The sequence below is a fragment of the Ovis aries genome, chromosome 14, assembly GCF_016772045.2.
Source record: "Ovis aries strain OAR_USU_Benz2616 breed Rambouillet chromosome 14, ARS-UI_Ramb_v3.0, whole genome shotgun sequence".
Taxonomy (NCBI): Eukaryota; Metazoa; Chordata; class Mammalia; order Artiodactyla; family Bovidae; genus Ovis; species Ovis aries.
Genome location: NC_056067.1, coordinates 63,664,558 through 63,688,352, shown reverse-complemented (window position 1 = coordinate 63,688,352; position 23,795 = coordinate 63,664,558). Strand labels below are relative to the sequence as shown.

Here is a 23,795-nt window from a genome sequence, read left to right as displayed (position 1 = left end):
CAAAACTTACAATAGCCAAGCCATGGGAACAGCCTAATTGTCCATTGACAGATGAATAGATAAAGAGGATGTATGTGCTTATACACACAGATAATGAAATACCACTCAGACATTTAAAGAATGAAATCATGCCATTTGCAGCAACATGGATGAACCTGGAGATTAACATATTTTGGAAGGAGACAGAAAGAGAAAGACAATTTTCCTGTGATATCACCCGTATGTGGAATCTAAAAGGAACATATCAATGAAACAGGAACAGACTCACAGACATAGAGAACAGGCTTGTGGTTGCCAAGGAGGGAAGGACTGGGAGCTTGGGACTAGCAGACAAAATCTATTTATACATAGAATGGATAAAGAATGAGGTCCTACAGTTTGGCACAGGGAAATTTATTCAGTATCTTGCCATAAATCATAATGGAAAGGAATACGCATGTCGAGCTGAATCAATTTGCTGTATGGCAGAAATGAAATATACTTCAATACATTTTTTTAATTTTTAAAAATCTGTATGCGAGACAGCAAAAGAGATGTGTAGAATAGTTTTTGGACTCTGTGGGAGACGGAGAGGGTGGGATGATTTGGGAGAATGCCACTGAAACATGCATAATATCATATATGAAACGAATCACCAGTCGAGGTTCGATGCTTCGATGCATGATACTGGATGCTTGGGGCTGGTGCACTGGGACGACCCAGGGGGATGGTACAGGGAGGGAGGAGGGAGGGGGGTTCAGGATGGGGAACACGTGTATACCTGCGGTGGATTCATGTTGATGTATGGCAAAACCAATACAATATTGCAAAGTAATTAACCTCCAATTAAAATAAATAAATTTATATTTTGAAAATTTTGTGGTTTAAATATCTGCAATGCAACATTACATGGCAGTAAAAATGCACAAACTGAAATGACAAGAACACAGATCAATTCCAAACATGAGAGTAAGTAAATAAAAGGACATTTAAGAAGGGTGACTGTACTGTTACTCCATTACATACATAATGATCAAGAGGAGACCTGACTTATTACTTAGGGAGCATCACTAATGTTAACAAGCCCCATCCCCAGGAAAACGGTGTGGAATCACTGCCTTTACTGAGGTTCTTTCCTGTCTATGAACAACAGCTGAACTGGGTGTACGTCTGCCCTTGGCATCCTGAAACAGCTGGGCCATTTTGTCCCAGTTTGGAGTTGATTGTTGTGGACACGTTGCTCACTCAAGCATTCCGGAGCTTGGAAGTCTCTACTTGACATATTTTGTGTTCATCTGAGTATCTAGGAAGCAAGGTGGTCTACTTGTTTAGGCAGAACAAATCCCCCTCCCAAAAAACACCACAGTCATCTTTACACACGTTATCTTTGTGTACATGTGTGGTCCTTGGATTGGAAAGGGAGGAAGAGAGAGACAGAGAGAGTGTCTGTGTGCAAAGTCTCTACTAACAGTCACGAAATAATTTCAGATGAAGAAGAGTCAGAGAAACACAAATATCACATGATATCGCTTACTTGTGACATCTAAGAAAATGAACTTATTTACAAAACAGACTCACAGAGAAGGAACTTACGGTTACCAGGAGGGATAGTGTCAGGGAGAGGCTCTATTGTAAGTTTGGGATTGACGTATACACCTGGCTATATTTTAATGGATGACCAACAAGGACGTACTGTATAAAACAGAGAATTCTACTTAATATTCTGTAACTACCTAAGTGGGAAAAGAATTTGAAAAACAAGAGATGCATGTATATGTATAACTGAATCACTTTGCAGTACACCTGAAACTAACACAGTTAGTTCCTTAATCACATATATTACAGTGAGAATTTTTTCATATTTTCAAAGGGCCATAATACACAGGTCTGGTCCTCTCATAAGAATGCAGAATCAAAGTCTCTGTTAATGAGTCTTTAATTGGCAATCTGCACTGAGCCTGACATACGAGGTGGGAACATGTGGTTTGTCTTCTGTGAAGAGTTAAGGTGAATGAGATTTATCATGAGCTTGGGAAAAGCATCCTGCATGGTATACACTGAAGCACAGTTACTACTTCCTAAAGGCAGCAAGATCTGTTCGAATCCTCTTAGGTTTATAGTGTTTAGGGAAACAAAAAGGGATGATCGGGTCACGAGGCACTCTCCAGGATGCAGCTCAAGTCAGACTTCCATCCCTAGCATGAGAAGAGGCTGGCCATCTTCCCATGTGACATGAACCAGGCTGACTGTACCAACAACACTGACTGCTTCCGCATCCTGTGACTCTGTCAGCTTTGCTCCGTTCTGCCTCCTGTCTCACAGAAGCAGAGCCATGTGCCCCACACTCCTCAGCCTCCTGAGTCTTGGTTAGTCCAGAAACACACGGTTGAAGCGGGTTATGGTGGAAATTGGGGGGTCCTTGCACCACTGACCAGGTTCCCTGCATGACGGTGCAAAGAGTGTGGGGTCCATCGGGATAAGCCATCTCTGATGTGGTTTTCCTTCTAGGATTCTCTGTGGGTCTGAGGATCCGGGCAGCTGTGGGTGAGTCCTCCCCATCCCTTATTTCTGTGCTGAGCAGAGCAGTAGTGGTTGATGCAGAGGACACAGGGGCTAGGGTGAGACCCCTGTCAGTCAGTACAGTGGGAGCCGCATGCCCTGTAGATCCCAGGTCCTCCTATTGGCCTTGATACTCATCTTCACTCTCCCCAGAGGTTAGCCCATCTCTGAACTCTGGAACTGAAGGCACAGTGTGAAGTCTGGGAGCTGGGAGCTAGGCCCACTGAGTGCCATTTCTATCATGAGAGGGGAGGAGGGGGCTGCAGCCCACAGACCCTCCCCCACAAGGTGGCTCATGGCATCTCCAGCTGGCCCTTAACAACAGCATCTGCAGGAAGCCCACTGGACCTGAGCCCAGGGAAGGGTCTGCTCATCAGGCAGGGCCACCTGGACCCTGTCACACATTTGATGTCGGTTAGCTAACAAAGGAGCCAGCTTCAAGCTTTATTTCCTTCTTTTCAGTCAAGTGGCTTTTTCACTGGTTGCCTGTGTTACTGTTAGTCACTCAGTCGTGTCAGACTCTTTGCGACCGCACGGACTGTAGCTCACCAGGCTCCTCTGTCCATGGGACTCTCCAGGCAAGAATACTGGACGGGGTTGCCATTTCCTTCTCCAGGGGATCTTCCCTACCTGAGGACTGAACCCTGCTTTCCTGCATTGCAGGAAGTTTCTTTACTGTCTGAGCTACAACAAATCCAACAGGGAAGCCCTCTCACTTCTTTTCCATGCATGAGTTTTTTGGTGGTGTTTCTTTTGCCTGCATCATACAGCATGCAGGATCTCAGTTCCATGATTAGGGATTCAACCCGGGCCCTTGGCAGAGAAAGTGCTGAATCCTAACGACCAGACCACCCAGGAATCCCCAGTGTTTTGTGTTTTGAGAGTTTTCAGCATTTTGTCAACCCAAGGAGTTGTTCTTCTCCTGATAAGAATCACTGCTGAGAATCATATTCTTAGAATCTCCGTGATGTCTGTCCTGGGTTGACTGTGTCTATGTCTGTGCCCAAGCCTCAGGTGTCCTTGAGTATCAGGGTGATGCACTTTAGGGTTGGTGCCTTGGAAGAATTGAAGGGGAAGCGCTCCAATAAGACCTGTGGGGAGCGGGGACCATTCCTATTTTCCTCTTAAAACCTGTGACTTCTCTCCTAGGTGAACATGACAAGCCCTCTTTGTCAGCCCTCTTTGTCAGCCAAGACCCACCGTTCTCTTAGGACAGACTGTGGCTTCTTCAGTGTCACTTCCGTTCTCCACTTAAGACATTTAGACTGTTCAAAACAGACGGGGCCAGCTTGACCAAGCTCCATGGAAATCATTTCAACAACTTCACACTTGGCCCGGTGACCAGAGAACATGCCAGGTCCTACACATGTTCCGGATTATCCAGGTCTCTCCTAGGGTTATCCAGACACAGTGACCTCCTGCAGATTGTGGTCACAGGTAGGAGGGGTCCAGCCCAGCCCGGAACAGCCATCTATGCAGGCAATCCCATCCTAGGTCCAAGTTCCTTATGAGGTCTAAGATTTAGTCAGGATTTCCAGTCAGGAAGGAACCAGGAAAGAGAACCAACTCTGAGATCTTAAACTCAGGATGTCGAATAGATGGGGTGCTCTGGCAAAGGAAGGAGGAGCCTCCCTAGGCATTAGTTAGACAGGATGCTGCCGCTGCCTGCCAGCAGGGAGGATGGGGAATGACCCTGATACAGCACCTGCCACCCAGTAGGGAGCTGTAATCCCATATGAAAGAGCTGGAGCCCCAGAGAGGAGTCCCTGGAATGTTTCCAGAGGCATGTGGTGATGGTCACAGATGGGGAAATGTTCCCTTTTTTCTCCACCTCCTTTCCAATCTCCTGCCAGTCATCACTCACATTCTAGATGAGTGTGAACGGAGCCAGGCAATTCATCGTCAGAACCACCCAGCTCCCCACCACACATATTAGGGATAGGATGAAGCTGAGAGCATGGCAACCCACACCAGTATTCTCTCCTGAAGAATCCTATGGACAGAGGAGCCTGGCAGGCTCTGGTTCATGGGGTTGCAGAGTTGGACAGGACTGAAGTGTCTGAGTATGCATGCATGAAGCTGAGAGCAGATGCAACAGCTAAAGAGCTTAGAATAAACACAGAGGAGGCTGGAGGTCTTGAGCAAAGAGAAACAGAAAAGCATGAGCCTGAGCCTGAGAACAAGGCTAAAGAAAATGCAACAGAACAGACAGGAAGGGTAATTGGCTTTGCTGCTTCATGGGGAGGTTTTTCACACCTTAAGATGTCAGGTGTAGCGCCGAGGTGGGGTGACTCACTGAAGCTCACAAGCTGTTTGCTCCTAGGTGTGTCCACAAAACTCTCCATCTCAGCCCACCCAGGCCCCCTCGTTCGTGCAGGAGAGAATGTGACCCTCCGCTGTCACTCATCGATGCTGCTTGACAAATTTTTCCTGCACAAAACAAGCAGCACAGGGCATTTCCAGAGATGCGGAGAGACATTCACTGGCGGGTATGCCCCAGCTGACTTCCCCATTAGCCCCTGACTTTGGCGAGTGTGGGCACCTACAGATGCTATGGGTCCCTCAGACACTCCCCCTATGAGTGGTCAGCCCCAAGTAACCCCGTGGACATCATCATCACAGGTGAGTGTGGCCAGCCAGTCCCTTCTGCTCTCTGTGTCACAGAAAGTCTGGTGTCCAGTCCAGCATCAGTACCGGGAGAGAATGACAGGCGTGCAGAGACACTCACAAACTCGGGAGAGGGAGCAAACCAGAGAGAGAGGAGGTGTGAACACAGAAGGGCAAAGAGAACAGAGTCCCTGCCGTGTGCTAAGGGGAAGACACAGCCGGTGACAGAGGGAAGGAGCCAGAACGTGAAAGAACGACTCATGGAGAAAAATGTACCAGAGCAGGGACGCGGGCAGTTCCCCGCTCAGGCAGCCAACGATGGGTGGTTAAGCGGTAGGTTTCCCGCTTTCTTGTCAGAGCTCCCTTCCTCTGTCAGCAGCACATATGGTACCAGACGCCCTGCCGTCCAGGCCCTGGGTGATCGAGATGGAGGTCGACACCCTGACGTTGCTCAGCCTCTTGGTTTAACATGTCGTTTTACACAAAGAGGAGGGGAGAGAGGTCCCTTCAACCCTCCCACTGAGGAGTACCTTCCAGCCCCTGGGGGTGGGCATGGCAGCCCTGAACACACGCTCAAGAATGAGATGGTCTAAGATCGAATGATTTTCTGGCAATTTCCACTCCATAATCTCTTCTATTGTTTTAATGCCATGTTTTCTGATAGTCCCAGCAGAAGTTAGTAAGTTCTATTTATTTCAAGAGAACCGCGCATGTTTGATTTTTTAAATTTATTTTTTATTTATGTTTGTTGAAGTCTAGTTGATTTAAGATGTTGTTAATTCCTGTTGTACAACAGAGTGATTCATTTATTCATATAGATATTTACTCTTTCTTTAAAACAGACATTAAATGACAATCCATTTTAAAAATTATTAATTTGTTCAAGAGGATTTTAAATGACACCCCATATTTAAAGGTATTCCTGAATGTTTCCCTGTGCTGAGTATCCCTTGCTGTGGGTCTTTCTCTCCTGGTGGTGGGCGGCCTTCTCACTGCAGTGCCTCTGTTGTTGCACACTTCGGGCTTTAGTCCTCTGTTTAGGACTCAAGTTACTTTGTGCTCTGAGATCAAGGTCTCCTCTTTCCAGGTCGGTCCAGGAAACCCTCAATCTCAGCCCAGGGGGGCCCTGTGGTGAGGTCAGGGGAGAACGTGACCTTGGTCTGCAGCTCCGAGAGCGCCTTTGACCAGTTCCATCTGCTCAGAGAGGGGGAGGACCTTGGGCGCCCGCTCGCTGGAGTGTGGGGCCCCCGCGGAGCACTCCAGGCAGAGTTCCCTCTGGGTCCTGGGACCCCAGCCCACAGCGGGGTCTACAGGTGCTACAGCTCCTTCTCTCGCTCTCCCTACTCGTGGTCAGACTCCAGCGACCCACGGGTTCCTGTCTGTCACAGGTGAGGAACCGCTTCCTGGCCCATGCTTTGCTGTGCCTGTTCAGTTGCTATTCTCTGTCCAACTCTTTGTGACCCCGTGGACTGCAGCACGACAGACTCCTCTCTCCTTCACTATCTCCTCCTCATGGATCACAGCCTTGTAGTGGTGAAGGGGCCTTCATACCCCAGGGAAGCTATGAGCCAGTCGTGCAGGGCCACTCAAGCCTGACGGGTCATAGTGAAGAGTCTTGGTAAAATGTGGTCCCCTGGAGGAGGAAATGGCAACCTATTCCAGTATTCTTGCCTGGATAACCTATGAAGAGTCCCATGCTTTCAGTTCAGTTCAGTTCAATTCAAACGCTCAGTTGTGTCCAACTCGTTGCAACCCCATGAATTGTTATGTAAAAATGTAACTTGATCACTATCTTAAGACTAAATAGATCTTAAGGGGAGCATTGGTGAAAGGATTTTCATTTGTTGGGCTTATGTTTGCTGCTAAATCTCCATGTTCCCTGCCCTTATAATGAACATAACTAACATATAGGAGAAATAAGTATTAACCTTTAAGATTAATCATGTTAAGCAGATGACATGATCCTCTACATGGAAAACCCTAAAGACTCCACCAGAAAATTACTAGAGCTCATCAATGAATATAGTAAAGTTGCAGGATATAAAATCAACACACAGAAATCCCTTGCATTCCTATACACGAATAATGAGAAAGTAGAAAAAGAAATTAAGGAAACAATTCCATTCACCATTGCAACGAAAAGAATAAAATACTTAGGAATATATCTACCTAAAGAAACTAAAGACCTATATATAGAAAACTATAAAACACTGATGAAAGAAATCAAAGAGGACACTAATAGATGGAGAAATATACCATGTTCATGGATTGGAAGAATCAATATAGTGAAAATGAGTATACTACCCAAAGCAATTTACAAATTCAATGCAATCCCTATCAAGCTACCAGCCACATTTTTCACAGAACTAGAACAAATAATCTCAAGATTTGTATGGAAATACAAAAAACCTCGAATAGCCAAAGCAATCTTGAGAAAGAAGAATGGAACTGGAGGAATCAACTTGCCTGACTTCAGGCTCTACTACAAAGCCACAGTCATCAAGACAGTATGGTACTGGCACAAAGACAGACACATAGATCAATGGAACAAAATAGAAAGCCCAGAGATAAATCCACACACATATGGACACCGTATCTTTGACAAAGGAGGCAAGAATATACAATGGAGTAAAGACAATCTCTTTAACAAGTGGTGCTGGGAAAACTGGTCAACCACTTGTAAAAGAATGAAACTAGATCACTTTCTAACACCGTACACAAAAATAAACTCAAAATGGATTAAAGATCTAAATGTAAGATCAGAAACTATAAAACTCCTAGAGGAGAATATAGGCAAAACACTCTCAGAAATAAATCACAGCAGGATCCTCTATGATCCACCTCCCAGAATTCTGGAAATAAAAGCAAAAATAAACAAATGGGATCTAATTAAAATTAAAAGCTTCTGCACAACAAAGGAAAACTATAAGCAAGGTGAAAAGACAGCCTTCAGAATGGGAGAAAATAATAGCAAATGAAGCAACTGACAAACAACTAATCTCAAAAATATACAAGCAACTTATGCAGCTCAATTCCAAAAAATAAACGACCCAATCAAAAAATGGGCCAAAGAACTAAATAGACATTTCTCCGAAAGAAGACATACGGATGGCTAACAAACACATGAAAAGATGCTCAACATCACTCATTATTAGAGAAATGCAAATCAAAACCACAATGAGGTACCACTTCACACCAGTCAGAATGGCTGCGATCCAAAAATCTGCAAGCAATAAATGCTGGAGAGGGTGTGGAGAAAAGGGAACCCTCCTACACTGTTGGTGGGAATGCAAACTAGTACAGCCACTATGGAGAACAGTGTGGAGATTCCTTAAAAATTGCAAATAGAACTACCTTATGACCCAGCAATCCCACTTCTGGGCATACACACCGAGGAAACCAGAATTGAAAGAGACACATGTACCCCAATGTTCATCGCAGCACTGTTTATAATAGCCAGGACATGGAAACAACCTAGATGTCCATCAGCAGATGAATGGATAAGAAAGCTGTGGTACATATACACAATGGAGTATTACTCAGCTGTTAAAAAGAATTCATTTGAATCAGTTCTGATGAGATGGATGAAACTGGAGCCGATTATACAGAGTGAAGTAAGCCAGAAAGAAAAACACCAATACAGTATACTAACACATATATATGGAATTTAGGAAGATGGCAATGACGACCCTGTATGCAAGACAGGGAAAGAGACACAGATGTGTATAACGGACTTTTGGACTCAGAGGGAGAGGGAGAGGGTGGGATGATTTGGGAGAATGCCATTCTAACATGTATACTATCATGTGAATTGAATCGCCAGTCTATGTCTGACGCAGGATGCAGCATGCTTGGGGCTGGTGCATGGGGATGACCCAGAAAGATGTTATGGGGAGGGAGGTGGGAGGGGGGTTCATGTTTGGGAATGCATGTAAGAATTAAAGATTTTAAAATTTAAAAAATAAAAAACTAAAGTGATGAAAAAAAATAAAGTAATTAACCTCCAATTAAATAAATTTACATTTAAAAATAAAACAAAAAAATTTAAAAAAATAAATAAAACTTCCAAAAAAAAATTTGTGGACTGACTGAAAATGAGAAGTAAATTCCATCTATGGAGGGAACTGGGAAAATAAAGTTCTGAGTCCTAGTTGGAGCCAGACTGTCCAGGCTGGACAGGACAAGAACCCAGGTCCCACCCTCTAGAATAGGCAGCCAACTGGGCAGAAAGAGAAAGAGCTGAGACCTCAGGTCTGGGCTGAGATGCTTCCTGAGCCCTGCCTGGAGACATGGGCACCGGGTCCACTGAGGGGCCGCCCCCTGCTTGAGTCCACGGCCATGGGAACCCCGAGGGGTGGCAGCCCCCCAGGGACCACATCCTGTTTTTCCTCTTAGGGCCCCGTGGGCTCCTCATCTGTACAGGGCGGGGGCAGGGGTGGCTGGGTCCTCAGAGCTGCAGACATGCCTCCCATCCTCTCTGAGCTTCTCCTCCTTGGCCAGATGGGCAGCGCAGGGAGGGGACCACAGGAGGGCACGGGATGCCCACTCTGCCCCCAGGTCAGGGGAACCACAGGGCTCGGGCACCTGGAGGGGCCAGGGATCCTGATGGGGAGAGAATCAGCCCAAGCTTTCAGTGGCAAATCTCTCCCTTCCAGGGCTGAGTCTGGGCCAAGGGACCTTGAACCATGCAGGTGTGTTCTCCCGGGTCTCCTGGGACCCATATCTCACTTGAGTCCCAGGAACTTGGTGTGGGGTGAGGTCGGGACACTGGGATTCTAGAGTGATGCTGGTGAAACCTGGAAGGGCTCCTGAGCTGAGCTGGGGAGTGAGGGGTGGGGAGGTCCTGGGACTCAGCCTCTGACTTCCTTCCAGGGACCTTCCACAAACTCACCATCTGGGCTGAGACTCTGGGGCAGCTCAGGGTGTCCATGTGAATACACCATATGCAGAGTTGGAATGTGAGAGTGAGCACACGACCATCAGGGAGTATGCTGCAGTTGGCCTGCACTATTTGGAGAAGGAAATGGCAATGCATTCCAGTATTCTTGCCTGGAAAATCCCATGAACATTGGAGCCTGCCAGCCTACAGTCCATTGGGTTGCAAAGAGTCGGACACGACTGAGTGACTTCATTTTCTTTCATTTCATTTTGAAATTTATTTATTTCATTGGTTCCATTTTTAATCTCATCATATACATATTTTATTGAAGTGTAGTTGACTTACAATGTTTTAGGTGCACAGGAAGGTGATTTTCAGTTATACAAACACGCATACATTATTTTTCAGAATATTTTCCATTTTAGGTTATTACAAGATATTGACTATAGTCCCGTGCTATACAGTAAATCTTTGCTGCTTGTTGAATATCTTTCTTTGTTCTTTTTATTTATTTATTTATTTTTAAATTATTTTTACTTTATTTTACTTTACAGTACTGTATTGGTTTTGCCATACATTGACATGAATCCGCCACGGGTGTATACGACCTCCCAATCCTGAACCCCACCCCCACCTCCCCATATCATCTCTCTGGATCATCCCCATGCACCAGCCCCAAGCATCCTGTATCCTATATTGAACATAGACTGGCGCTTCGTTTCTTATATGATAGTATACATGTTTCAATGCCATTCTCCCAAATCATCCCACCCTCTCCCTCTCCCTCTGAGTCCAAAAGTCTGTTCTACACATCTGTGTCTCTTTTGCTGTCTCGCATACAGGGTCGTCATTACCATCTTTCTAAATTCCATATATATGTGTCAGTATATTGTATTGCTATTTTTCTTTCTGGCTTACTTCACTCTGTATAATAGGCTCCAGTTTCATCCACCTCATTAGAACTGATTCAAATGTATTCTTTTTAATGGCTGAGTGATACTCCATTGTGTATATGTACCACAGCTTTCTTATCCATTCATCTGCTGATGGACATCTAGGTTGTTTCCATGTCCTGGCTATTATAAACAGTGCTGCGGGGAACACTGTGGTACATGTGTCTCTTTCCATTCTGGTTTCTTCTGTGTGTATTCCAAGCAGTGGGATTGCTGTGTCATATGGCATATCTTTTTTTAAAATTAGAAATCTAGCATTGTATTCATACTTCTGTTTTTAAATTTATGGTATATTCCACATCGGTGTCTTGGTACACTTATAGTGAAAACATGATACCAAAATCCCACCATGTCCATGTTAAAGGAAATGGAAAACAATGGCTATGTTAATTGAGGGAGGAAATATTGAATCACATTATGTTACTGGTGGGCATACCTGGTAACTCAGAGGATAAAGAGTCTGCCTGCAACGCAGGAGACCTGAGCCCGATTCATCGGTTGGGAAGATCTCCTGGAGAAGGAAATGGCAACCCACCCCAGCATGCTTGCCTGGAGAACCCCCAGGGACAGAGGAGCCTGGCAGGTCACAGCCCATGGGATCACAAAGAGTCAGACACGACTTAGGGCCTAAACTATTCTCCAGGCTCTGAACTTGTATAACACTTTCCCATTCGTATAGAGATAAAAAGTGGCAGAACAGACAGAACCTTCTGTCTTGTCGGGGCTTAAAGGGACATTATGACCAGGCCTGCATGGACAGCTTCAAGAACAAAGGATTCCAGGATTAAAAGATTCCACAGTGGAGGGGACGTAAGTATAGCTATGGCTGATCCATGCTGATGTGTGGCAGAAGGCATCACAGTATTGTAATTGTCCTAAAATTAAAAATGAATAAATTAAGGGGAAAAAAGCTTGCCACAGGACTTCCCTGGTGGTCCACTGGTTGGGAATCTGCCTGCCTATGTGGGGGACATGGGCCCTATCCTGGGACGTGGAAGATTCCACATGCCTCGGGATAGTTAAGCCCGTGGGCCACAAGCCCATGTGCCTAGAGCAGGTGCTCAAAACAGAGAAGCCACAGCGATGAGAGACCCTGCACCACAGCAAAGAGCAGCCCCCTTCCCACAGCTAGAGAAAGCCTGTGCACAGCGACGAAGAGCCAGCACAGACATTAACTAGTTAATTAAAACACTGCACCAACCAGCCACACCTCCTCCTCTTTTAGTGTGTGGGTGTAAGTGTGAAAGTGTGAGTTCACAAGTGGGTGCTTAATCTGTACTGTTCCCTCTTCTCCTTGGAATTTTCTTCCCCATGGGCTAGGGTTATTTTACATTCAGCAAACACTGTTTGACTATCCCTCTCCGTCCCCAAAAAGCCCATCTAACTCAGGTAAGATGATTCTTTGGGGCACAAGTTCACAAAATCGTTGGTCTGCTGGCTTTCCAAATAAAGTCATTCTTCCTCTCCTGAAGACCTCATCACTCTGTCCCTTAACAGACAATGTGAGGTTGGACTCAGAGCACATTCATGAGACTTTAGCAGAGGTGTCGTTCATTTTAGATACAATCCACAGACGTCACTCTCACAATTGATATCTGTGGTTTAAAAGAAGATACGCAGATGGCCAACAGGCATATGAAAAGATGCTCAGCATTGCTAATTAGTAGAGAAAGGCAAATCAACACTGCAAGGAGGTACCACCTCATAACGATCAGAATGGCCATATTTAGACACTTGATGAATAATAGATGCTGGAGAGGGTGTGGAGAAGAGGGAAACCCTCTTACAGTGTTGGGGGAGTGTAAACTGGTGCAGCCACTGTGGAAAACAGTACGACAGTTCCTCAAAAACACTAAAAACACCTTCCATCAGTTCAGTTAGGTTCAGTACAGCCGCTCAGTCATGTCCGGCTCTTTGCGACCCCATGAATTGCAGCACGTCAGGCCCCCCTGTTCACACCATCTCCCGCGGTTCACTCAGACTCATGTTCATCGTGTCAGCGATGCCATCAGCCATCTCATCCTCAGTCGTCCCCTTCTCCTCCTGCCTGCAATCCCTCCCAGCATCAGAGTCTTTTCCAATGAGTCAACTCTTCACATGAGGTGGCCAAAGGACTGGACTTTCAGCTTTAGCATCATTCCTTCCAAAGAAATCCCAGGGCTGATCTCCTTCAGAATGGACTGGTTGGATCTCCTTGCAGTCCAAGGGACTCTCAAGAGTCTTCTCCAACACCACAGTTCAAAAGCATCAATTCTTCGGTACTCAGCCTTCTTCACAGTCCAACTCTCACATCCATACATGACCACAGGAAAAACCATAGCCTTGAATAGACGGACCTTAGTTGGCAAAGTAATGTCTCTGCTTTTGAATATACTATCTAGATTGGTCATAACTTTTCTTCCAAGGAGTAAGCGTCTTTTAATTTCATGGCTGCAGTCACCATCTGCCGTGATTTTGGAGTCCAAAAAAATAAAGTCTGCCACTGTTTCCACTGTTTCCCCATCTATTTCCCATGAAGTGATGGGACCAGATGCCATGATCTTCGTTTTCTGAATGTTGAGCTTTAAGCCAACTTTTTCGCTCTCCTCTTTCACTTTCATCAAGAGGCTTTTCAGGTCCTCTTCACATTCTGCCATAAGGGTGGTGTCATCTGCATATCTGAGCTTATTGATATTTCTCCTGGCAATCTTGATTCCAGCTTGTGTTTCTTCCAGTCCAGCGTTCCTCATGATGTAGTCTTTCCATGTGATCCAACAATTCCAATCCCGAGCATTTATCTGGAAAAAAACTATACCTTGAAAAGATTGATGCACCCCTATGTTCATAGCAGCAAAACTTACAATAGCCAAGACATGGGAACAGCCTAATTTTCCATCGAGAGATGAATGGATAAAGAAGATGTATATGCTTATACACACAGAGAATGGACACCACTCAGACATTTAAAGAATGAAATCATGCCATGTGCAGCAGCATGGATGGACCTGGAGATTAACATATTAATGGAAGGAGACAGAAAGAGAAGGACAATTTTCCTGTGATATCACCCGTATGTGGAATCTAAAAGGAACATACCATTGAAACAGGAACAGACTTACAGACATAGAGAACAGGCTTATGGTTGCCAAGGAGGGAAGGACTGGGAGCTTGGGATGAGCAGATGAAATCTCTTTATACATAGAATGGATAAAGAATGAGGTCCTACAGTATGGGACAGGGAAATTTATTCAATGTCTTGGCATAAATCATAATGGAAAAGAATATACATGTTGGGCTGAATCAGTTTGCTGAACAGCAGAAATGAAGTACACTTCAATACATTTTTTTTAATTTTAAAAAATCTGTATGCAAGACAGCAAAAGAGATGTCTAGAACAGTCTTTTGGACTCTGTAGGAGAGGGCGAGGGTAGGATGATTTGGAAGAAATCCATTGAAACATGTATAATACCATATATGAAACAAATCGCCAGTCCAGGTTCGATGAATGATACTGGATGCTTGGGGCTGGTGCACTGGGACGACCCAGATGGATGGTACAGGGAGGGAGGAGGGAGAGGGGTTCAGGATGGGGAACACGTGTATACCTGTGGTGGATTCATGTTGATGTATGGCAAAACCAATACAACATTGTAAAGTAATTAACCTCCAATTAAAATAAATAAATTTATATTTTAAAAAATTTGTGGTTTATATGTCTGCAATGAAATACTACATGGCAGTAAAAAAGGCACAAACTGAAATGACAAAGAATACAGATCAATTCTGAAACATGATATCAAGTAAATAAAAGGACGTTTTAAGAAGGGTGACTGTACTGTTACTCCATTGCATACATAATGATCAAGAGGAGACCTGACTTATTACTTAGGGAGCATCACTAATGTTAACAACCCCCACCCCCAGCACAATGGTGTGGAATCGCTGCCCTTACTGAGGTTCTTTCCTGTCTATGAACAACAGCTGAACTGGGTGTATGTCTGTCCATGGGCTCCTGAAACAGCTGGGCCATTGTGTCCCAGTTTGGAGTTGATTGTTGTGGACACGTTGCTCACTCAAGCATGCTGGAGCTTGGAAGTCTCTGCTTGACATATTTTGTGTTCATCTGAGTATCTAGGAAGCAAGGTGGTCCACCTGTGTAGGCAGAACAAATCCCCCTCCCAAAAGAATACCACAGTCACCTTTACACACGTTATCTTTGTGTACATGTGTGGTCCTTGGATTGGAAAGGGAGGAAGAGAGAGACAGAGAGAGTGTGTGTGTGCAAAGTCTCCACTCACAGTCACGAAATAATTTCAGATGAAGAAGAGTCAGAGAAGACAAATATCACATCATATCACTTACTTGTGACGTGTGAATAAATGAATTTATTTACAAAACAGACTCACAGAGAAGGAACTTAAGGTTACCAGGGAGGATAGTGTCAGGGGGAGGTTATATTGTAAGTTTGGGATTGACATATACATACGGCTATATTAAAAATGCATGACCACCAGGAGCTACTGCATAAAACAGAGAATTCTACTTAACATTCTGCAACTACCTAAGTGGGAAAAGAATTTGAAAAGCAAGAGATGCATGTATATGTATAACTGAGTCACTTTGCTGTACACCTGAAACTAACACAGTTAGTTCCTGAATCGCATATATTACAAGGCAGAATTTTTTTATAATTTCAAAGAGCCATAATATGCATGTCTGGTCCTCTCATAAGAATGTAGAATCAAAGTCTCTATTAATGAGTCTTTAATTGGCAACCTGCACTGAGCCTGACATACGAGGTGGGAACATGTGATTTCTCTTCTGTGAAGAGTTAAGGTGAATGAGATTTATCATGAGCTTGGGAAAAGCATCCTGCATGGTATACACTGAAGCACAGTTACTACTTCTTAAAGGCAGCAAGATCTGTTTGAATCCTCTTAGGTCTACAGTGTTTAGGGAAACAAAAAGGGATGATCGGGTCATGAGGCATGCTCAATGATGTGGCTCAAGTCAGACTTCCATCCCTGGCATGAGAAGAGGCTGGCCATTGTCCCATGTGACATGAACCAGGCTGACTGTACCAACAACACTGACCGCTTCCGCATCCTGTGACTCTGTCAGCTTTGCTCAGTTCTGCCTCCTGTCTCACAGAAGCAGAGCCATGTGCCCCACACTCCTCAGCCTCCTGAGTCTCGGTGAGTCCAGAAACACACGGTTGAAGTGGGTTATGGTGGAAATCGGGGGGTCCTTGCACCACTGACCAGGTTCCCTGCATGACGGTGCAAAGAGTGTGGGGTCCATCAGGACAAGCCATCTCTGACGTGGTTTTCCTTCTAGGATTCTCTGTGAGTCTGAGGATCTGGGCAGCTGTGGGTGAGTCCTCCCCATCCCTTATTTCTGTGCTGAGCAGAGCAGTAGCGGTTGATGCAGAGGACGCAGGGGGACTAGGGTGAGACCCCTGTCAGTAAAGTGAGAGCCGCATGCCCTATGGATCCCAGGTCCTCCTATTGGCCTTGATACTCATCTTCACTTTCCCCAGAGGTTAGCCCAACTCTGAACTCTGGAACTGAAGGCACAGTGTGAAGTCTGGGAGCTGGGAGCTAGGCCCACTGAGTGCCATTTCTATCATGGGAGGGGAGCAAGGGCCTGTAGCCCACAGACCCTCCCCCACAAGGTGGCTCATGGCATCTCCAGCTGGCCCTTAACAACAGGATCTGCAGGAAGCCCGCTGGACCTGAGCCCAGGGAAGGGTCTGCTCATCAGGCAGGGCCACCTGGACCTTGTCACACATTTGATGTCGGTTAGCTAACAAAGGAGCCAGGTTTAAGCTTTATTTCCTTCTTTTCAGTCAAGTGGCTTTTTCACTGGTTGCCTGTGTTACTGTTAGTTACTCAGTCGTGTCTGAATTTTTGTGACTCCATGGACTGTAGCTCACCAGGCTCCTCTGTCCATGGGATTCTCCAGGCAAGAATACTGGACGGGGTTGCCATTTCCTTCTCCAGGGGATCTTCCCTACCTGAGGACTGAACCCAGCTCTCCTGCATTGCAGGAAGTTTCTCTACCATGTGAGCTACAACAAATCCAACAGGAAAGCCCTCTCACTTCTTTTCCATGCATGAGTTTTTTGGTGGTGTTTCTTTTGCCTGCATTGTACAGCATGCAGAATCTCAGTTCCATGATTAGGGATTCAACCCGGGCCCTTGGAAGAAAAATTGCTGAGTCCTAATGACTGGACCACCCAGGAATCTGGTGTTTTGTGTTTTGAGAGAGTTTTCAACATTTTGTCAACCAAGGAGTTCTTCTCCTGATAAGAATCACTTCTGAGAATCATATTCTTAGAATCTCCGTGATGTCTGTCCTGGGTTGACTGTGTCTCTGTCTGTGCCCAAGCCCCAGGTGTCCTTGAGTATCATGGTGATGCACTTTAGGGTTGGTGCCTTGGAAGAATTGAAGGGGAAGCGCTCCAACAAGACCAGTGGGGAGAGGGGACCATTCCTATTTTCCTCTCAAAACCTGTGACTCCTTCTCTCCTAGGTGAACATGACAAGCCCTCTTTGTCAGCCTGGCCAAGCCCCATGGTTCCCTTAGGACAGACTGTGGCTCTTCAGTGTCACTTCCGTTCTCCACTTAAGATATTCAGACTGTTCAAAACAGATGGGGCCAGTGTGCCCGAGCTCCATGGAAATCATTTCAACAACTTCACACTTGGCCCGGTGACCAGAGAACATGCCGGGTCCTACATATGTTCTGGATTCTCCAAGTCTCTCCTCGGGTTATCCAGACATAGTGACCCCCTGCAGATTGTGGTCACAGGTAGGAGGGGTCCAGCCCAGCCCGGGACAGCCATCTATGCAGGCAATCCCATCCTAGGTCCAAGTTCCTTATGAGGTCTAAAATTCAGTCAGGATTTCCAGTCAGGAAGGAACCAGGAAAGGGAACCCACTCTGAGATCTTAAACTCAGGGTGTTGAATAGATGGGGTGCTCTGGCCAAGGAAGGAGGAGCCTCCCTAGGCATTAGTTAGACAGGATGCTGCCGCTGCCTGCCAGCAGGGAGGATGGGGAATGACCCTGATCCAGTACCTGCCACCCAGTAGGGAGCTGTAATCCCATATGAAAAAGCTGGAGCCCCAGGGAGGAGTCCCTGGAATGTCTCCAGAGGCATGTGGTGATGGTCACAGATGGGGAAATGTTCCCTTTTTTCTCCACCTCCTTTCCAATCTCCTGCCAGTCATCACTCACATTCTAGATGAGTGTGAACAGAGCCAGGGAATTCATCGTCAGAACCATCCAGCTCCCCACCACACATATTAGGGACAGGATGAAGCTGAGAGCATGGCAACCCACACCAGTATTCTCTCCTGGAGAATCCTATGGACAGAGGAGCCTGGCAGGCTATGGCTCATGTGGTTGCAGAGTTGGACAGGACTGAAGTGTCCGAATATGCATGCATGAAGCTGAGAGCAGATCCAACAGCTAGAGAGCTTAGAATAAACACAGAGGAGGCTGGAGGTCTTGAGCAAAGAGAAACAGAAAAGCATGAGCCAGAGCCCGAGAGATAGGCTAAAGAAAATGCAACAGAACAGACAGGAAGGGTAATTGGCTTTGCTGCTTCATGGGGAGGTTTTTCACACCTTAAGATGTCAGGTGTAGCGCCGAGGTGGGGTGACTCACTGAAGCTCACAAGCTGTTTGCTCCTAGGTGTGTCCACAAAACCCTCCATCTCAGCCCACCCAGGCCCCCTCGTTCGTGCAGGAGAGAATGTGACCCTCCGCTGTCACTCATCGATGCTGCTTGACAAATTTATCCTGCACAGAAAAAGCAGCACAGGGCATTTCCAGAGACGTGGAGAGACGTTCACTGGTGGGCATGCCACAGCTGACTTCCCCATTGGCCCCATGACTTTGGCGAGTGCGGGCACCTACAGATGCTATGGGTCCCTCAGACACTCCCCCTATGAGTGGTCAGCCCCAAGCGACCCCGTGGACATCATCATCACAGGTGAGTGTGGCCAGACCAGTCCCTTCTGCTCTCTGTGTCACAGAAGGTCTGGTGTCCAGTCCAGCATCAGTACCGGGAGAGAATAACAGGCGTGCAGAGACACAGACTCAGGAGAGGGAGCAAAGCAGAGTGAGAGGAGGTGTGAACACAGAAGGGAAAAGAGAACAGAGTCCCTGCCGTGTGCTAAGGGGAAGACACAACCGAGGACAGAGCGAAGGAGCAAGAACGTGAAAGAACGACCAACGGAGAAAAATGTACCAGAGCAGGGACGCGGGCAGTTCCCCGCTCAGGCAGCCAACCATGGTGGTTAAGGGGTTGGTTTCCCGCTTTCATGTCAGAGCTCCCTTCCTGTGTCAGCAGTACACTGTGGTGCCAGACGCCCTGCAGTCCAGCCCCTGGGTGATCGAGATGGATGTTGACACCCTGTAGTTGCTCAGCCTCTTGGTTTAACGCATCCGTCTGCACAAAGAGGGGGGAGTGGTCCCTCCAACCCTCCCACTAAAGAGTCCCTTCCAGCCCCTGGGGGTGGGCATAGCAGCCCTGAACACACACTAAAGAAAGGGATGGTCTAAGATCGAATGAGATTCTGGCAATTTCCACTCCATAATCTCTTCTATTGTTTTAATGCCACGTTTTTTGATGGTCCCAGCAGTAGTTAGTAAGGTCCATTTATTTCAAGAGAACCGCACATGTTTGATTTTTTACATTTATTTTTTATTTATATTTGTTGAAGTCTAGTTGATTTAAGATGTTGTTAATTCCTGCTGTACAACAGAGTGATTCAGTTATTCATATACATATATACTCTTTCTTTAAAAAAGGACATTAAACGACAATCCATTTTAAAAATTATTAATTTGTTCAAGAGGATTTTAAACAATACCTCATATTTAGAGTTACTTCAGAAGCTTTCCCTGTGCTGGGTATCCCTTGCTGTGGGGCTTTCTCTCCTGGCGGTGGGCGGCCTTCTCACTGCAGTGCCTCTCTTGTTGCACACTTCCGGCTTTAGTCCTCTATTTAGGACTCGAGTTACTTTGTGCTCTGAGATCAAGGTCTCTTCCTTCCAGGTCGGTCCAGGAAACCCTCTCTCTCAGCCCAGGGAGGCCCCGTGGTGAGGTCAGGAGAGAACGTGACCTTGGTCTGCAGCTCCGAGAGCGCCTTTGACCAGCTCCATCTGCTCAAGGATGGGGGAAACCTTGGGCGCCCACTCGCTGGAGTGCGGGGCCCCTTTGGAGCACGCCAGGCAGAGTTCCTTCTGGGTCCTGGGACCCCAGCCCACAGCGGGGTCTACAGGTGCTACGGCTCCTTCACTCGCTCTCCCTACTCGTGGTCAGACTCCAGCGACCCACTGTTCCTGTCTGTCACAGGTGAGGAACCTCTACCTGGCCCATGCCTTGTTGTTCCTCTTCAGTCGCTATGTTGTGTCCAACTCTTTGTGATCCTGTGGACTGCAGCACGACAGACTTCCCTCTCCTTCACGATCTCCTCCTCATGGATCACAGCCTTGTAGTGGTGAAGGGGCCTTCATACCTCAGGGAAGCTATGAGCCAGTCGTGCAGGGCCACCTAAGACAGATGGGTCATAGTGAAGAGTCCTGACTAAAGGTGGTCCCCTGGAGGAGGAAATGGCAACCCACTGCAGCATTCTTGCCTGGATAACCCATGAAGAGTCCCATGCTTTACATTATAGTAAATGAGATTGCCCTGGGCAAATCGTCCATTTGGGTTTTTCCATAACATCTTACTGTATCATGAGCTCTATCTTAAGGGCTCTGTTTTGGTGTCAGGAGAACCATACCATTTCTGCAGAAATGGAGGCAATGAGAAAAAGAGAGAAAGACAGATTGTTGATGGCATCTCAGCCCTTTTACACCTCCTGTATGGATGCTCCACAGCAGAGTCCTGTCTATCCAGGCAAATACAGAAAAGTGTCAGGGTAGACCCAGGAGGAGAAGAGGCTGGGCTGATTTTGGAAGATCAGAGATTGCCTTGGCTCCTTGCTGTTAGTGCTTTCCCAGAAGCAGCTCTGACATACAGGTGATTCCCAATTAAGAAGCACAGACACTTGTTCCTGGAGCAGAGAGGATGTCTCCAGCTTGCAGCTGCCTTTCACCACCAGGCACATCCTTCCCGTCTCCTTCCACCATCCCGTCTCCAGGATGGAGAGTGTACTCAGTGCATTCATGGGGAGGGACCAGAAGTCCCCCCCTCCCCCATCAGTGCTCTGAGGGATGACAGAGTCAAGGACAGGCAGGAGGTCAACCTTCCAGAAAGAATAGTCCTCATTCAGTGGGTATGAGGAAGGTTATTGTTCCCCTCTTCTGGCTTTTCTCCCCTAGGATCCACTACAAGTAGTTGCCCGTCAACCACGGATCCACACACCTCAGAAGGTAAGCAAGATGGTCTCCTATCTCAGCAAGTTTTCGAGAAGACAGGGGGCTCCTGTGTGAGTGTTGGCTCTGCCACCTCCCAGCTCTGTGACTTTGGAGTCCTCAATGTCCCTGTCATGTCAGCATTGGAGACCGTTGTCTGCCTAGAACCAGAGGGGGCATTGAGCTTCTCATGCTCTGTGACTGGGAATTTCTAAATTGAACAAAGCAGGTCAGAGTGACCTAACCCCATACTAAGGGAGCTGCTCACCCTCCCTCCACCAGGATCTTTGGGGAAGGATGGCGGGGGAGGTGGAGAATTTTAGGGAGCACCTTATATGTGTGTTATTCCTGTTAGTGTTTTGTGAACTAAGCATTCCACAGGTCAGAAATAAGTGTCATATCTTCTTGAGGATTCCATTCCAGGTCTATGTGGATGGAGGGGAAATGTATTGCGGATTAAAGGGTCACATTCAACCAAAATCACCATGCCTTGTCATACGGGGCAGCAGAGAAAAGCTGCATCAGTGCCCGGGGAACCTTGGTTCAGATGTCTGCTAGTTTTCATGGACTCTTTATCCACTGCTAGCATCTCTCCTGGATGCTTTGGTACCTCCTGGGACGTGGAGACCATAATTGATCAGGTTGACAGATGCTGACAGTTTGATGCAAGGATACAATAAATCCAGCGTGTGTGACAAATACCCAGACCTTCCGTTTGCTTGTTGGCAGAAGCACCGCTTCCTCAAGAACACTCCAGCACATGGTTCATTGTCCTTGGGCTCTCCATAGCCTTCACCTCTACCAGCATCATCCTCTCTGCTCTTGTCTGTCGCTGGTGTTCTACCCCAAATCGTAAGTCTGAAGAGGCGAGCTCAGCATCATCTGACCCAGGGGAAAGTGAGCTCATAGTAGAGAATGGCATTTTCACTTCCTGCAGGTTAAAAACTGATTTCCGTTGTTGTAATCCCTGATAGAACATTTTCCTGACACCCATGGAACCCTGTTCTTTTTATGAAGATATGTATTGATTTATTCTTGGCTGCATCAAGTCTCGGCTGCAGCATGGGGGATCCTCATTGTGGAGCTGGGGTGCAGTTCAAGGCTACAGAACTTGTGGGCTCAACAGTTGCAGCATTAAGGATAGTTGCTTCAAGCCATGTGGCATCTCAGTTCTCCCACCAGGGATAGAACCCACGCTCCCTGAACTGGAAGGTTGACTCTTAATCCCTGGGCCACCAGGGACATTCCAAGCCCTGTCTTCCCTTCAACTAAAGCCATCCACTTTTCTGTCTTACATGATCTTGGGACTCTGCTGATATGTAGAAGAGCTTGGTCCACAGCAGAAGATGTAGGATGGGTCCGTGGGTTTGCACAGGTTTCTGAGACTGTCCATGAATGGCCGGGCTTGTATATGGGATGTTTTGTTTTGTTTCATTTAGTGGAAAAGACAGGCTCAGCAACCTGGGGCACACCCCTGCCTTTTTCTAACTTTGATGTAACTATCAAAGTTACGGAGGTCTGAAATAACTGCATCCACCCTGAAGGGCCTTGACTCTCTTCCATTCACAGATGTTGCCATCATGGAAGGAGAGCCCATGGAAGACAGAACAGTGAACGGCGAGGTGAGTCCTCCCAGCCCAAACCCTTACCATAGTCTGAGCCCCTCCAATGCCCAGTGGCCCAGCCTTCGAAGATCATGTCTCAGTTCATCATTCTCACCTCTCTCCTCTCAGGACTCTGCAGCAGAAGACGTGATATACGCTCACTTGGACCTCAGGACCCTCTCCAAGAGACGGTCCACTCCTGCTCCCCTGAGGCCCATGCACCCCTCTGCCGAGCCCATTATCTATGAGGAATTCAACATAAACCAAGACCATGCTGAGCCCTGACCTGGCCCCATAATCTGAGCACACAGAGTGTTACAAATCAAGGACCTAGATCTCTTGTTAAAGGGGTCACTCATGGACACCCCTTCTCCAAAGCAGCCCAGCAGCTCTGAGGTGAGGAGTGGAGTCCAAGAATTATGGTAACATCTTCAAAACTCCCTCCATCTCTTAATAATCTCCTGGCTATTCTAGGACTCTATTGTAACTATCTCACCATTTGGGGAGATGCTATAATCAATCACTCATACTAGGTAGCTTATCATGATCACCCTACTTTTTCTACAATTCTAATAAAGCATTAAAAATTTGCCAGTTGATTCTTCAAATTATTCAGTTTAAAATAAAACAAAACCAATAAAAGAAAAGCCCTCTTCAGTACCATTTTACAAGGGTAAACTTATTTACAGGCTGAAACAGACTTGTAGACTTAGAGAACAAACTTAGAGTTACCAGAGGGGAAGAGTGGTGGGACAGATAGAGGGGAGTTTGGGATTGACGCGTGAACACTGCTATGTTTAAAATTAAATGCTTTCCGTGAAAAAATAATAATGCTAGTTGGCAAAATAAAAAGATGAAGTGTACT

At 46.5% G+C, this 23,795-nt stretch overlaps 1 protein-coding gene and 1 pseudogene across 1 annotated transcript; both read left to right on the top strand.

The window, feature by feature from the left end:
• The first annotated feature begins 2,299 nt into the window (after nt 1–2,299).
• LOC114117943 (putative killer cell immunoglobulin-like receptor like protein KIR3DP1) lies at nt 2,300–16,068 on the top strand (annotated as a pseudogene).
• Nucleotides 16,069–16,085: 17 nt separating this feature from the next.
• On the top strand, nt 16,086–23,520 carry LOC114117838 (putative killer cell immunoglobulin-like receptor like protein KIR3DP1). Its single transcript, XM_042232506.2, has 9 exons — nt 16,086–16,151; nt 16,294–16,329; nt 17,491–17,769; nt 18,656–18,955; nt 20,023–20,322; nt 21,294–21,344; nt 22,056–22,178; nt 22,896–22,948; nt 23,060–23,520. The coding sequence occupies exons 1-9, from the start codon at nt 16,118–16,120 to the stop codon at nt 23,213–23,215; spliced, it is 1,332 nt and encodes a 443-aa protein (XP_042088440.1). The 5' UTR covers nt 16,086–16,117; the 3' UTR covers nt 23,216–23,520.
• Nucleotides 23,521–23,795: the final 275 nt, after the last annotated feature.